Genomic DNA, 17,535 nt, shown 5'->3' on the forward strand with positions numbered 1-17,535 from the left:
AGAATATTCGATATGGGCATATTCATAGTTCATAACAGACATTCTCGAACTCGGTTTCCCCGAAGAGCGATATCTTAGATAGGAAACTCAGTTGTACAGCACTGTATCGCATTAAGATGTTAAAAGAGGCTTAACAAGAATGGTGTAACTGTATAGCAGATGTAACTGATTGTGTGTAAGCTATGAGTCGATATGAGCAACTTTGACAAGTTCAAGGTCGGCTGTCAAGTACTGGTATGCCATCAGGTCAGGTTCGAGGTCAGTGAATGACGACTTTATGAGCCGCGTTGAATGCGGCGCAGGAAATGAAGCTTAACGACCACTCCTTCAAGTGGCCCGGCAAGTCCGTGCCTACGGCGGTTTTTATTGTTGCGGTACTAATAATCAGACCACAGATCAAGTTGACCTACGGGGTATTTATTTACATTTCAAGCGATGGAAATTGCGTAGATCACTAAATCCATCCTTAGAAGTAACACACGACAATGGTATGATACTAGATATGGGCGCTTCCATATAATTCGCACGTACCCGATATCGCCGAAGAGGTCAACTGAAATTGTAACATGATTGCTATCTCCATAATATTTACGTATAAAATCGTTGAGCCATGTTTCAGTCATATGTCTTGAAAATGTTTTCCAAACCGTAAAAAGGTTCGCGATAAGATTCGCGGTGTAACCAAACCATGAAAAGGCTTGCGATAACACATGTGGGATAGATTAAGACGACTAACACTCCTCCGACGTTCTATATCAAATTATATTCAACGGATTTGCGACAATGCGTTCTGCACAGTGGCTCCTAGTCTAAAGATGCCGTAATCTTAATGGTGTGCAAAGCTAGTCGCGATATAAAAATTGAGTAACACATGGCAGTAGTTATGGTGTTCATGGCAAATACATTCTGTGAAGACAACGGCAGTCCTGTCTCATTACCGATTAGCATTCCTTGTATTGGCGTATATGCCCGTAAGCAGTTCCGTATTTACATTCACAAATATGCATAAGAAGTTATTCATTCGTTGCTAACGTGGTATAAACAGACAGGAACGAAGATGAAACAAACTATACTTCAGTGGGGCATTGAAAAAAATTGTTGACGATGAATATATTTGCAGCTTCAAGATGTGCATAATAGAGTGATTTATTCGTATAGCTAACGCAGTAATGACAGACAAGAACGAAGATGAAACAAACCAGGATGCCGGTGAATGTCGTACAGCGATCGATTTTGATGTCGTTTTGAAATATATTGGAGCGTGCGGCAGATACCAACTCTTCCTAGTTCTGATCGTTTATTATACCGTACTGCCATGTGGGATGCATCAGGTTATAGCAGTTTTTATAGCTGCAGTCCCCGCATTCCGATGTCGGATATCAGAAATCGATGATATTAGAGACTCTGGTAACCTATCTTATGACTTTATTTTAAACTCAACAACTCCTCAAGAGAATCAGGTAAGCTGTAACTGGTTATTGGCATCCATTTGTTCTAATGATGCAGTGCATAGCCCTCTAGCAATCAACCAACTTGGAAATGCGTGCACACTTGTGTAAATTATGCAAACTGTCCTATAGGGATGGTAACTCACCAAGGATATTCTAATAAAAATTAAGAATGAATTTATAATTTTTATAGACGTATCTTCAGATGTATACACAAGGTTAAATCGATGATAAGGATCATCGTTATTATTGATTGATTGCATTGTTATCATTTCTCCTTTGCATTAAGAAATATGATACTTGCAACTATTACTCGAGATATCCGGCTGATTGCAACGCGAGTGATTACTCATGCTGGAATACGACGCGCCAAAACTCGACAGTCGTCAGTTGTACGTCCTACGTATTCGACACCTCAACATTCACAAGTACAGTGTCTACTGAGGTAATCAGCAACTCCAAATTATTTTATGATACGAATGATATGTATACTATATATGCATATGGTACGGCGAAATCGGAGTACTTTCTATAGTTGCGATATTCCCCGAAATGAAACTCAAATAATATTTCTAACCTCAATTCACGAATTAATTTTCAAACCGAGAAATGATGGAACCATGCATGCATGTGAGAGAATAAAGCGTGACTGCATTATTTGATTGTTTGTCAAGGATAAACATTTGATAAGGAGTCGCTGAGATTAGTGTTACTATAAAGAAACTGAATTCCATGAGCTGTATATCCATGCGACTGCACAGTTTTAGGAGCAAATTGCTTGTGCTTGTTCGTGTTATTCATGGCGTTTGTCAACTACAATGGTCATTTACACCAGGCCGATTGTCGTTATCTTGATTCCGCATCTGCCGACTTCTACGGCCGACTTCTAGGCTTTTTGTAAGACACCGCTTACGCGCATGAGATGGCGAGGAGGAGCCTAGATAAACCACCAACACTTAGGTAGGAATTCTGGACTCGACCTCGGTCAGACGTGTTGTACCCTTCGATAGGACTCAGTACGATCGGTTCCTAGGCTTTTATTAACAGACGCGAACCAGCAACTCATTGGTGTTGCAGCCGTGGATCATACCACTACGCTATCTCGATACACCAAATTACTTGTGCGTTACGATACGATGGCCTTACTCAATTAGCTTGTCTCTTCTCCGGCTACGAGGATCATATATTTTACACCGTCTATCATTGCAGTGGGGGCTTGTTTGCGATCGTTCAGTGATCGGCACAATATCGACTGCGATATATTTCTGTGGCGTTTTGATAGGAGCTTTCGTTGGCGGCGTCGTATCCGACTGGTAAGCGAAGGCTTTACGAATGCAATTGCTTCGCCAAATCTCTTCGACTTTCGTCTAGTGTCACTAGAATCTTAACATTGAATATAGACGCTAATTTGTTTCGAGATACCCAACATTTGTAACTATCCTGATCGCGAATTGATTGAAAACTATTCCTCCCAAGCCATTGGAATGCATGACAGCATTTCATAAGCGTTCTTTATAGGATCGGACGCGTGCCGACTCTGATTGGAGCGCAAATGGGTCTGTCAGTAATTGGCATTGCATGCTCGTTCACCGGAAACATCATCACCTTCACAATTACGAGGTTCCTTTTGGCTACATTTGTAATGTCAACGATGTTAGTAGGGTTTGTCTACAGTAAGTTTCCACCTCAGTGAGCGAAATACCATTCCGTGTGCAAAATCTGAATTGTATTCCAGTTGTGGAAATCACCGGGGGAAAATGGAGAACTGTTCTGGGAATATTGATACAGGCCGCATTTGCAGTCGGCTTTATGTTTCTCTCTCCTATGTCGTTGCGATATAGAAATTGGAGAGAATTGCAGTTGGCCATATCTCTAGTATCTTGCCCAGCATTACTATTCTGGTTCGTACTACCGGAATCACCCAGGTGCGTACATACAAACCAAGTAAAGTTTCGCTAGTGCTTGATGATCGCCCGATGATACTGGCAATCCTTTAATTACAGATGGCTTTTATCTCAAGGTAAAACGAAGAAAGCCAAGCAGATAATATGTAAAATAGCAAGGCGAAATAACGTAACTCTGCCTAATGACGTGTGGGATTTGGCAACCGTACTGGTATCTGTTTTGAAAATACGTGATTCGAAATGACGTTGACTTCAGTTTGATTTCACAGAAACCGTTAAAACAGGGAAATAAATGTTCGCCACTCGTGTTGTTGTCTCTTCCAAGAACGAGAATCTTGACTCTGAATGTGGCTTTCATCTGGTTTGTCATTTCCCTGATTTACTACGGTCTGTCTCTCAACGTTGGGTCACTAGCTGGTGAGTTTTGATTTTCAGTCAAAGAAAGATAAAAAAATAGCTAAAGTGATTGGTTACGTTACACCGTTCGGTAGCTACCAGAGATGAGCATGGATTAGGATTAGGTTTTGAAAAAACAGGATTTGTGAAATTTTGTCGGATTTGGATTGGATTTGGATTAGACATTTTTTCCGGAACGGATTAGGATTTGGATTGGATTGAACTATTTTCTGGGAGATTGAAATGTCGTGTGGCGAATGGCGATAAACTTTATTCAGATCAGTTATTAATGTACTTATGGTTACTAAGTTATCTTGAATCAAGTGAATCGTTGGTTGTGAAAGGAAATTTTCGAATCCCTCCATTGCATAAATTAGTATTTTTTCTGAATTTCCAGTTGGGATCGGATTAGGATTGGACATGGACTTGAATATGAAAAAGTTATGGATTAGGATTTGGATTTGGATTTGAAGGTTCGGATTTGGATTGGATTAGGACATAGAAATTTCATATCCGCTCATCTCTGGTAGCTACCTATTTTCAGGGGTGTTCCGTATGGCATCAGGTTGCAATAATTTCATTGTAGACTGAATGATGATATTTCATGAATGTATTCGAAACGAAAAAAATATGGTCTATGAAAAATTGCATTGATATACAATAGAAAATCTCCATTGTATGTGTCATGCATAGTGAATCGGACCTGGAATTGTTTTTAAATTTAATGAATCGATTTTGTCAATTATATTGGTACTTGAATATATTATCATCAATGGGTCATATCTCATCTCACGTGCTCAGATTAACCTGTAGACCTGATGATGGTAAAGTCCGCATACATTCATGGCATACCTCGTAAGCTATCTTTATGCCTCATGGATAAGAATATTCAGGAGGCTCTCGCGCTTCGTTCGCTGGTTAATAAATATATTCGTCTAACAGAAATCTGAATCGCGCGAAAAATGTTTTCGAGTTGATTAAATCTGTCAAAAATATTATACTTTATGTGCATCTACCAGAGATGAGCATGGATAAGGATTTGAAAAAACAGGATTTGTGAAATTTTGTCGGATTTGGATTGGATTAGGATTAGAGTTTTTTATCTGAACGGATTAGGATTTGGATTGGATTTACCTTTTTTCTGGGAGATCGATATATCAGACAGACAGACAGACAGACATTTATTGCTTCGTCAAACATAAAAAGTTGACTGGAGGTGACGATATGGCCTATAAAGGCCTTGTTACTCGTCACCTCCATGGCAGTAAAGTAATCGAGTGCACTCATCCGAATAAATATAACACTGGACAGTCTGCAACACAGAAGAAAATAATAATCACAAATAGAAGAAAATAATAATCACAAATATATAACAAAGACAGTAGTCATGGCAACATACTAGGTAAAGCAATATGAAATCAATAAATAGATGTATAATTTATAAACTGCCGGGTAGCCTACATACTCTCATATCTTATTATAATTTGAAAAAAGGTAATCCAGGTATTGGGTTTTAAATTCATGCTGAGAGAGCTCTTTAATACTGTCGGGCACTCCATTCCAAATATTTGGGCCCATATATTCAATGGACTGTTGGGTCAATCTGGAGTTCATCCGGTGAACATAAAGATGACCAGATTCCGATGATCTAGTAGAATACCCATGTACAGTGGAAGATTGCTCAAACAAGCTATTAAAGTAAGGGGAGATATTTCCGTTTGTAAATTTATGCATCAGGTTGGCTATTTCATAATTATACAAATCGGGTAGCTTAAGTATCCTGAGAGCTAAATAACCAGGAGTAGCAGATGACCTAGAATCTATTCCACATATATTTCTTATGGCTCGATTTTGGATGACACAGATTCTGTTTAAATCCGTCTGATTGGCCTTCCCCCATACACACAATCCATAAAGCAGATGAGGGTGAAATAAGGAGAAATAAATGGTTCTCAAGGTCTGTCTAGGGAGAGAATGTCTCAGTCTCGCTAGAATTCCGGCCGTAGCAGATAGCTTTTTACATAGATTGAAAATGTGGGTCTTCCATTTAAGATTGGAGTCAATGATAATTCCCAGATATCGAGTATGGGTTGAGGGTGCAATAATGACATCAGATACACTTAGTGAAAAAGTTGAGGTAGCTTTACAATTGAAGACCAGTATCTGAGTCTTAATTGGATTAATGGTTAATCGATTGGTTTTCATCCAAGCAGTCATCTGACAAATCTCGGAATTAGCTTTGGTTTGTAGAGAGGTCAAGTCTGTAGCAGATATAAGTACACAAGTATCATCGGCAAATAGAACTGAGGTCTCTGAGATACATGCAGCAACATCATTGATATAAAGACTAAATAATAGGGGTCCTAAAACGGAGCCCTGTGGTACACCACACACTATGTCACCCTTTTCAGAAGGTAGGTGATCCTTACTGTAAACATATTGACATCGATTGGTAAGATAGCTTGTAATCAAATCCAAGGCTACACCTCTGATACCATAACACGAGAGTTTACTTATAAGTATTGAATGATTGACAGTGTCGAAAGCTTTTTTTATATCAAGAAAAACAACACATGAAATCATACCAGAGTTGTGTCTCTGATATATTTTGGAAGTAAGGGCAAGAATTGCTTGATTTGTGTCAAGATTTTGTCGGAAGCCAAACTGGTTGTCTAGTATGACAGAATGAGCATCGAGGAAGTTGGTAAGTCGTCGATGTAATAGCTTTTCAAAAATGGTTGACAAGGATGGTAGGATAGATATGGGGCGGTAGTTGTTGACATTGTATTTATCACCTGACTTGAAAATAGTGACAACCTTGGCGACCTTCAATGCATCTGGAAATATCCCTAATGAAATAGAACTGTTGAAAAAATGGACCAGGTGTCTAGAAACCAAAGGAAAAATCAATTTTAGTAGTTTAATAGGAATTCGATCACATCCTTCAGCTTTGTCATTCTTGAGTGAGTACGCTAAGATAATCATTTCCTCTTCTGTGGTCGGAGAGAGAAGTATCGAGTTGGGAACACTGCGAATAGCTGCTATAGGGGAATCATTGCTTGGTGGCACTTTGGATGCGAGGTTATTACCGATAGAACAGAAATGTTTATTGAATAACGATGCTATGTCATGAGAATTTGAAGTGGCTACTCCCTGCTCATTTGTAATGGTTGTTGGCAGCGTACCTTTAGCCGAAGGACGATTTATTAAGCTATTGATAGTTTTCCAGGTTTGCTTAGGATTGGTTTTATTTCTGTGAAACAGCTGATAGTAATACGTCCGTTTTGCTTTAGCTTTGATCCTGGAGAGTGCTTTAGCATACTCTTGGTATTCAATTTTGGATTCGTCTGAGCCTAGTGATATCCATTTTCTATGAAGACTATTGCGTTTTTTAATGGACCTAATTATACTGGGTGTTATCCAGTCGTGTGGCGAATGGTGACAAACTTTATTCAGATCAGTTAATAATGCACTTATGGTTACTAAGTTATCTTGAATCAAGGGAATCGTTGGTTGTGAAAGAAAATTTTCCAATTCCTCCGTTGCATAAATTAACATTTTTTCTAAATTTCCAGTTAGAATCGGATTAGGATTGGACACGGACTTGAATATGAAAAAGTTATGGATTGGGATTTGGATTTGGATTTAGAGGCCCGGATTTGGATTGGATTAGGACATAGAAATTCCAAATCCGCTCATCTCTGGTATTTACGGAATAATTTCGGACCCCATTCGATCTTTGAGTTTGGTTTGTTAAATAAGCTGCCTGAAAATTCATACATTTTACAGTGTTGTCTTCGGGTTCGTGTTAATATTTTGGAAGGTGCTTCGCGGTCCCAGAAAAGTGTCTCGTGGACCTCAGTTCGAGAACCAACAAGCTATATGATATACGATAGTTGTTCGGGTTTATATAATATACATATTAGCTGTATGAATACATGTAATTAACCTTAACCAAATAACTACACTTTTCGGGATAGGTCGATTAGACGGCAACCAGAGTTCAATTCTTAAATATTTATTCCAAGTCGTGGCATGGATGATGTTCCAAGCCGATCATATATCGTCACTCGGGTGGAATCGGATGTGTTTGCCGGTCAGGCTCCGTCCACGTTAACAACGTTTTGAGCGGTGTTGTGGAATTTATAGTCTTCCCTATTGTTATACTCACGACGGAGCGATTCGGACGAAAAAGCACGGTGACGTTTACATTACTGTACGGCGGACTTTCATGCTAGGCGGCGACCGTTGCAAATCTGTTTTCGGGTGATGTTCCACGTGAGTACATGTTTTGCAACACACTTTCGTGGGAGAGTCTGTCATGATGTTAGCCAGATCCAAATGTGCTGATTCATATATTCGGAAAATTTGAGAGAAATTAGAGATTGTTGACATCTCATATAGCAAACACCCACCACTGAATGTATCGATAATTTCCCCCACTATCTTCTTTTTTCAGAATTATCCATTGTCGCCGTGGTGCTGGCGTTAAGCGGAAAATTCGCCGTTTCCGGTGCGTTTGCTGTCATATATAATTTCACGGGGGAGCTGTATCCAACAGTCGTTCGGTAAGGGATATGGGTTCAAGTCGTCGGAATATCTATCCGTGTTTTTTCTTTGAAAACAATTATCAACGTGACAAGAAAATTATTGTCGCGTGCACAAGATGTTTCAATGGTTTCGTTATAATTTTAGGTCGCCGAATCCTAAAACATCAACATTTCCTTCGGATTTCATAAATATTTATTAGTTTCGACGTGAAAACGCAATACGTGGGTCATGACACGTCAAATCGATCACGTAGGCCTTAGACAAACAGGACCATAACTGCCGCACCCAAACCACCCAATTGGGGTGAGCTCGAATAGAGCCCAAAATTATTGCGCGAACTAGCATCAATTATGGAGTATTTATTGCAACTTTTTCAAAAAAAATGTCGCGCTCATTGCTTGATTTAATGTCCCAATATCTGGGTTATTGGATACTCTTCCCCCAAGAAAAGTACGCATGATTTATAGAAATTGGCATATCAGCGTCGGCCATTACCGCGTTACGACGCACTAAGACATATAAAGTTTAAGGTCATATAATATGCGACTCCAAGAAGTGTGCCAAAACGATCCGCAGCGAGAAAACCTTGACCGAAAAGGACTGCCCTTATGCTGACTGAACACGTCGATACATATATGTTTAATTGAGCATAGGTGCCCAAATGGCTGGCACCGAATGTTCCTGTTCTGACAATCTGAACCCCACAAGACAAATGCCATCCCGCCGTGAAAAATTAATTGCCAAGGAAGAAACACCAATTTTAAATCCTGTGCGTCTTTCAGTTTAGTACTTTTAGGCGAATTCAATATCTTTTTATATAGCAGACACAAAGTCATGAAATAACATCATGTAACGAAGTCATTATACCAACGGCTCCACCGCCCGATGATGTTTAATCTCTATTTACGGGCCCAACAGTTTCCAAAACACCCCACTCAGCTCTACTTGTAAATCTGATTACGTGAGCAGATAGGATAACACATTGATAGCAATATATATGCAATTCCCGATCCTAGTGACCGATTCAATCGTGAAGTGTTGAAAGTTTTAGGCGAAATAAAACGTCTCACTGAACAGTACAACAGATCACGGTGCTAAGTCTCGGCAAAAGCGAGCAAGGTGGTGTGGATTCTGGGGGGCTTAGCCCCCAGATGTCCGGTTTATCACCGGGGCCAAGACCAACGTTATTGGGTGAGCTGACGAAGTGCAGTTTCGGCCCTGCACACTAATACAAGCAATGCTGATTGAGTGTTCATGATAACATATGATGACGTCTCGCAATGAGTAATTGCGAAGATTTGAGCTCTATACGATATAGAATGTCAAACCGTACTCGAATTGAGCAATAAACCCGACTAAATTTTTACTATCAATAGTATTTAATTAACTATACTGACATATACTATATCGAACGTTAGCATGGAAGTCGTATCATCGTGCATAGACGCATTCATAAATCGTAACGAAAATATTGGGTTAAGTCAGAATTAGAGGTCCCCTCTATGTAGCTCATATCCCCTTTGAAGATAAAAAATTTTGCTTGGTATACTGAAAACAAAAATTTAATTTTTCACGTGAGAATTTAAAACGGTAATGATTAGAAGATGATTCAAAGGTGGCAGTTCTTCATCACATGGCGTATTATTAACACCAAAACTTTATTGCTAGTATGCAGGTTACGTGGTTGATGTCTTATACGCTTTGAATGACCATGAATTTATACTGATTCTTGTTACGAAACTATACGAATTATCACAAGATTTCATGCAAATTCGTAAAATACGATCATTTGCGGATTAAGCGTTTTCAAAATACTCCACAAAACCACTGAAACTTCATATATCGCCAAATATCGCGTTAGCAATGAATATTTATATTTTTTATTCATTGTGGAGCGAAAAGGAGGAAAGTCTGCGAATATCTCACCGCTCAGTATAACACCCGAGAGCTTAAGTTTTCTCTATTCGCAGGAGTACGGCTGTCGGGGTTGGCTCAATGTCTGCTAGAATTGGGTCAATTTTTACCCCTTTCGCTCTTCATCTGCAGAACTCCGTGCCATGGCTAACAGGGGTAAGTGGTTTAAGCTAGCCGCTATCTGCTAAAGCAAAACTATGTCATGGTAACGGCATATTTCGGTTTACGAGCTCAATATCGTATCACATGAATTCATATGATTTTGCGATTGTCACGCATTATAACGCGCGGGGGGAGGTGTTTATGTGTTTTTGTTTGATGTAACTCCATATGTTCACTTGCGTAACTCACGGCGCCTTCCTATTTTCGACGGACCGAGCTTTACAAATATGGAAGCGGCCTGGCTCGTTCGACATACAAGATCTGTCTTGTAAAAATACACGCGAAGTCTGCACCAAGTATTGGCGTGACTGAGGCGTGAAAGGGGCTATGCCCCAAATTTATAAACTTGAAATAATTTTTCACAATATTTCTCGCCCTTTAAATGGATGGCGTCTTTGAAACCAGAGCCCCGCGCTACAAAGGCAACCCACAAAGGAAAATATGGCTCCCCGTGAACGAACTCGATTTCCCCCTTTTCTCACGACAGAAGCTATTCTTTTAGTTCAGTGGTTCTTAACCTTGCCTCCAGCGCCCCCCAAGGGGCGCTGGCGATTTTGAAGGGGGCGGAAACGCTCAGGGGGCAAAATGGGGGGCGCTGGACTCAGGGGGGCGGTATGGGGGGCGCTGGAGAAAAATGGCTTCGCAGTAGATGATGTGGTGGTAGGACACATCTGGCGGAAAAAATTATATGCCAGTGAAGAAATACCAATTTGAAATCGCGTGCGTCTTTTAGTTTAGTACGATTGGGCGGCAGGGATATCTAAAACTAGATATTCCTGTTGGGCGATATCATGTTGGGCGATTCTATATTTTTTGATATAGCAGACAGGAGGTCACGAAATAACATCATGCAACGAAGTCATACCAACGGGTTCGCCCGCCCAAATATGTTTAATTATTAGTTACAGTTTTCAAGACACCTCACAATGTTCGCTCTATGTTTTGATGAGTCTGTGCACACTCAACAACTCACTGCGCAGACCCTTGGACAACAGTGCGTAACGGCTAAAAAAGGTCATAACTTCGGATTTGTTGTGCGCAACGTAGATTTTTTGTGCGCAGAGACCGTGTCAGCACTGCGCACGTGCGCAGCTTAGAGGGAACATGGCACCTCACTCAGCTCTACCGGTAAATCTGGTAACGTGAGCAGAGAGGACAAGGAATTGATAGCAATATATATGCAATTTCCGATCTTAATGACCGATTTTATCATGAATTATCGAAAGTTTTCGCGCTTCGCACTGGCTCGCTAACAGTACAGCTGATTTCGTGGCAAAAGCGAACAACGTGATGGGGGCGGTCGGTTTATCACCATATGGGAGCCCAAGACCCAAGTTTTTTCGGCGGGCCTGACGAAGTGCCGTTTCGTTCCTGCCAACGGGTATACGCCCGAAGATGTATAATTATTATTGAGGGGTCCTACCTTTTCAATCACACATCATTCAGATCTATCGGTAAATCTGTTTACGTGAGAAGAGAGAGCATAAAAATTGATATCAATATACATGCAATTCCCGATTATATTGACCCATTCAATCATTAATTATTGAAACTTTTCGCGCTTCGCGCGTCTAGATGAGAATATCTGGCTCAGTAAATAGACAGTGGACACCCAGTGTAGATGACTAGTATCAGCAAATAGCGGATAGCAGAAGACGGGTCTGGGGGCGAAGACCCCGGAAGTTTGGTGTATCACCCGATGGGGGCCCAAGACCAACGTTTTTGGGGGGGCTGACGAAGTGCTGTTACGTCCCTAGTAACGAATTAATTGTACCCACGGGCACGCCCAAATATGTTTAATTATTGATTACGTGCCCTTTATTTTCCCATACAACAGCTCACTCAAGGCTACTGGTAAATCTGATATCGTGGGCTGAGAGGATAAAAAGTTTATAGCGGCTTATATATGTAAATACCACCTATTCATTCATGCATTATAGAAAATTTTGTTACCTTGGGCGACCAGGCCACAAAAACTTTGCTGACCATCGAAATCACGTTACGGGGTTCTTGGGGGCGAAGCCCTCAGAAGTTTGGTTTATCACGCTATGGGTGCGCAAGGCAATCGTTTTTAGAGAGTTCACGAAGTGCTGTTACGGCCCTCCCTCTTACTCATTGTATTTATTACATTCCTTACAATATGAGGTTGGGGGGCGCAGGAGCAATATAATTTTTGAAAGGGGGCGCTGGAGGAAAAAAGGTTAAGAACCACTGTTTTAGTTTGATACGCGACAATCTTTACCGGAGTTCACGAAATACAACCACGCCTAAACATTAAACAAGGTACTTGATAGCAATGTAGCCACTCCATCGAAGTTAGCTCTCAAGAACTTCATTTATAGTCCCAATCTTGTTTCATGGGTGCCATAAACATTCGAAGGCACGACTTCCATCACCTCGATACCGGTAAATCCGATCACATATATACAATGTATGTAAGTAGCAATGATATGGATCAAATTCATTCATTCAAATTCACTCCAGCTCGCTCGTGATTCGCGCATATAATACCGGGTTTAGTTCTTGGTTGTGTGTGCCTGTAAATTGTATGCATATACGGTAGTGACCGAATCCGCCACAGAAGGCAGGGTTGCATTTAATTATTTACCATCCTGACGGCGTATTTTCTTTATTGCACAAATCGAATCCAAAATGTGGATTTTTTGGAACAGCGCGTGTACGCCTACATATTATGCACATAACGTATAGTATTAGCTTTGGAGCACTTCTTATATATCTGTTTTTCACGGAAATAACGACCTATCACACAAGCCCTATCGGGTTTTCGTGTCCTGTGAGCTCATTGTTCAAGATAATATGTGGGAATTGGTGTACATAATTGGTCTCCGGGTGCAATTCGCTCATCATGCTTCCCTGAGTACACAAAAATGACGTCATTATTTCACTGAACGTCGTCGGGATGTATCCGTTAGGAAGAAAAATCACATTCACTTAAAATAGAAAAACGATGTATTGGATTGTGGTCAGTCCATATTAAATATACACAACTCAAATAGAGCAATATGATCTTCTGTGTCGTGTGGCTCAGATTACAAGGACAGTACTATTAGGGGATCGTCATTCAACGTCTGGGCATATAAATATCGAACGTTTCGTCCATACATAAGTCAGTCATTTTTGGGTCGCGGTTTTACTTCAGTCAATCTTTCCGGAAGCCAACTTCGCGGAGTCGTATGTTGGTTGAAAATTTATTTGTCATGGCGCAGATAGAGAAGAGAAAATCTTGTGTGTTGGAAATGTAACTTAACTAAACATAATTAAAATTGGGTCGTTCAACAATCAGGAATGATTATTCGTACACTCTCGTCTGCTATTTTCAATATTGATTGGAATTAATTTGCAAGGCGAAAATACGAGTACCAGCGTAATATTAAGCACAAAAGGGTCAAAAGGTAGAGGGCATATGCGATTAATAGTTGGTTGATATTTGAGAAACAACAAGCTAATTATTTCATTCCTCCCCGGAATGTCAAACAAACCTCTGCAATTGAACAGAAAATGCGCATACTTATAAAGGGTGGAATTTACAAACATATTTTTATTTGAAGACAATATTCGGGACTTTAGCACTTCTCGGTGGTGGAATCAGTATATTCCTACCTGAAACGAAAGGCGCACCTCTTCTCACAACTTTGCCGGACGCAGGGGAATTTTACCGTCAATCAAGGTAGGACGCTTGCCACGTAGCAGAGTAAAATAGTTACATTCGGAAAATTCAGCCAGCATTTCTTTGGCACAACTTCGTTACCATTAATCATTCGAAATCATCCCTCCTCACTTTTAGCATGAAGTTGATGGTATATTCCTTAGCGTTATCCTAAAAAATCAGCTCAGAACCATGCTATACACACCGGTGTTAGGATGATTCGAGCCAGACTTTAGCTACATTTTGAATAATTTGGTTGCCTTGTGTCACTGTAACAAAATGTCTTGACTTGCATCGGACTTGGCGCATCGAAGATATGACTCGTGACTCGAAGTCATCAAATATTCAACTTCGCAGATCCTTTTGGACGTTTCCATAGCACCAGAAATAAGAAAGCCCTTATAAGATTCCTTTTTCATTTACGTTTTCGAAACGGGTAATTCCGTCATCGGTGACATCGCAGAAAAAACAACTTTAATATGCCCTGAACTGTCGTCATGATGGCTTTGACTGACATTGTATTATCTAAACATCGGCATTATCAGCCATAATCCGGCAATTCAATAGGTAAAGGTCACGTAAATTAAATTATAATGGTGTGGTATTTAGCTTCGACTATTCCCAGTTATCAGTATTCTCAGCTACTAACATAAATAACGCGTGACTCGCACCGTCTTAGTGGTTCACGTATGTCACGGAACCAAGTTTGACAATTCGTGAAAGGTGTAGCCAACATGCGTACACACCATCATTCCCACACCTAATCAAATGACACAAACCGACAGTATTCATGACTTGAAAGTTTTTCGAAATCGAAAAATTCAAGATAACTTCACTTGACTTGACTCGAGTAAAAAATTGCCGTGACTTGAAGGCAGTGACTTAATCACAACAGTGGTACAATAGGGATGTGGTGCCGATGGATGAAAATTGTAGAAGGATCTCTTGCCCCCAAATGTTCAGTCGATAACAGCAAATCTATTTGCAGACTCATTACTTTGATACAAGCTCTACCTACCGCGGATACATACAAAAATATCCGCATTTTGAAAATATTTAGGAACGGGTGGGTCCAAAGGCACACGACCTCAGAAACTTTGAAACATACGCCCAGAAACTAAGACGTACCAACTTTTCCCCGCTGTGCACTATAAATCTAAGCTACAGCAAGCCAAAGAAGAATGTTTGTTCTCCACCTTAGAAATATAGAATAAATATTAACGCAAATGTTGGCATAAAATGACGAATCGATTCAGGCTCAAATTAACGCGTTTACACATTACATATTGCCCGTAAATCTACATTTTGAATTGTAAATGGCTCGTTATAGCGATAAAATACCACTGATAATTATGACATGCCGTCTCTCTGTATGTAGTGTAGGCGCGTTTCGTTTGTTGAATGATTAGTGAGTCCAACTATTTTACTTGATTTGGCGATGTTATCATCGACCCCCCACGCTATAAAGTTTGTAATTGAATTGAAAGAACTCCACTCAATGATGGTATTGAATGGAAAAATACTAGCCGTTATATAGCCTGATAAAAGCCCTACACTTCACATTGAAAATGATTGTTGGTTTGATCGTGTTGAAGGTTACAAACAAAATTGTATAAGACGATCGAAATTTATTTTATAATACCCAAAACAGAAAACACCTGTAACAGACCCCATATAGCTCGCGGAGGTCGAATTTATCTGAATGTTAGGAAAGATTCTGCCAGCATGCAGTTGTAAACAAACTTACGAAGTGTAATTGTAGGATTATCATAGAGAATTTTTCAAGTGCTTTCGGTCCCAGTGTCTCATCGGTACCACATCTCCCCCATATACAAGTCATGCCTGTCATCTTTTATGAAATCGCCTGTGTCTACGAGAAGCATTTGAAATGAAGCAATAATATCTTAGTGTTGTGGGAGTGAGGAATTATACGCTAGTTAAGGATCAAAATGCCTTTGCAAATAAACTTAAAGAAGAATATTATTAGTCGTATTTCTTCAACATTCGAATTTTCTTTGGTCTTCGCGCGGTTTTGTTTCAGCCGAATGGTTGCTTTTAACTTATGTATGATCCCCTGCGACAAAAATAATAGTAGGCTAATAATATAAAATGAAACATAAGCGATGAGACGATGGTGGCTTGAGGGCGTTTGGGTGCTTTAGTCCAGCGGTATGAAAACTGATGGTGTGGGGCTATCAGAAACAGGAATTTCGGCGTCTGCCGTAAATCCCGGCCCAGAACACACCAAGGCATGCCGTTTCGGCGGCGCACCTGTGGCCAAGTATTCTGCATTGCCAAAGAGATTGACATCGATAAACATTCGGACCCTAAACACAGCACGTTGGACGAAACGTTCGATATTACTATTCCCTGTCCCCGATTTGCACACAAGTCGTGTTGAAAACCCTACGGTGGCCCAAGACCAGCGTTTGTGGCGGCCTGATAAAGTCCTACTTTGATCCCTGAGTGGGGTACGATAAATATTTCATTACAGCCGAAAGGGTACGAGCACTAAGAAGGTTAGGAAACACTGCTCTATAGAGTGATAGTCACCGACAACACTACCGGAGTAGTGTATAATGCTCGATATATCAATGCTTACAGAATGAACAAAAAGTCAAAATCTTCGAAAGCTAAACGGGCAAAGAACAACGTGGAAACCGAGGAACAGCAAGCGATGATTTGAATTACATTGATGACACAATAAAAATGCTGCTATGATACAGATATATCGTAATTCTATATACACACGCCATGATTTATGATTATAGCTATATATACTTTGATAACAATTTAGCAGGCATTGAGCTGTTTTATAGACTATATGCAGTTACAAGTATTGGTATCAAGCAAACTTTCGGTTCCTATCTATGTCTAACTTGCCAACCTCGGTAATTTATGATGATAGCTATATACTTTGATAACAATTTAGCAGGCGTCGAGCTGTTTTATAGACTATTTGTAGTTACAAGTATTGGTATCAAGCGAAGTTTCGGTTCCTATCTATGTTTAACTTGCCAACCTCGGTAATTTAGTGTTTTGTCGGTAGGTTTGTGTTCGCAAATAACGTTTACACGCTCTGTGCTGCATACTTTTGTGGAAATGCTAGCATTTTTAGTCAAAATTCGTTGAATTTCGCCTTAAAATCCCTAACAGCTAAAAGCACCGAAGGAAAATCAACGCGAAATTAAAAGAATCGTTGCTGTCTGGAACAAATGGAGGTATGCCTACAGTAGTACTTTACCTTCTTCGAACAAAATTATAACTGCGAAAGTGGTCAATTGCTTTTTCGGAATATTTTAGGGTTCCTCAACGATGAAACCCCTCTCTTGTCAGATCGAAGTAAATAATGCGTCGTTCACCGATTTTATGGAAAAATGGGCAGCATAGACGCTACATCTCACGCAAGTTACGTTTGATATGCGTGCATGACATTATGCGAAGGCGATAGCCGTTACTAAAAGATGAAGGCAAGGAAGAATACAAAAGGAGC

General features: G+C 40.2%; 1 protein-coding gene across 2 annotated transcripts; it reads left to right on the plus strand.

The window, feature by feature from the left end:
- Window positions 1-921: 921 nt before the first annotated feature.
- On the plus strand, window positions 922-16,769 carry LOC145442339 (solute carrier family 22 member 16-like). Of its 2 annotated transcripts, XM_080320238.1 has the most exons (11): window positions 922-1,460; window positions 1,738-1,893; window positions 2,658-2,761; window positions 2,967-3,121; window positions 3,184-3,373; window positions 3,452-3,563; window positions 3,622-3,769; window positions 8,208-8,316; window positions 10,270-10,369; window positions 13,945-14,063; window positions 16,647-16,769. In XM_080320238.1, exons 1-11 carry the CDS (start codon window positions 1,170-1,172, stop codon window positions 16,726-16,728), a joined length of 1,566 nt encoding a protein of 521 aa, XP_080176364.1. In that variant the 5' UTR covers window positions 922-1,169; the 3' UTR covers window positions 16,729-16,769. The 2 variants fall into 2 exon arrangements, with proteins under 2 accessions (XP_080176364.1, XP_080176365.1); XM_080320239.1 differs by lacking the exon at window positions 13,945-14,063.
- The last annotated feature ends 766 nt before the right edge of the window (window positions 16,770-17,535 follow it).

This window comes from Botryllus schlosseri, chromosome 7, assembly GCF_051294905.1.
Source record: "Botryllus schlosseri isolate E-star chromosome 7, Bs_hap1, whole genome shotgun sequence".
Taxonomy (NCBI): Eukaryota; Metazoa; Chordata; class Ascidiacea; order Stolidobranchia; family Styelidae; genus Botryllus; species Botryllus schlosseri.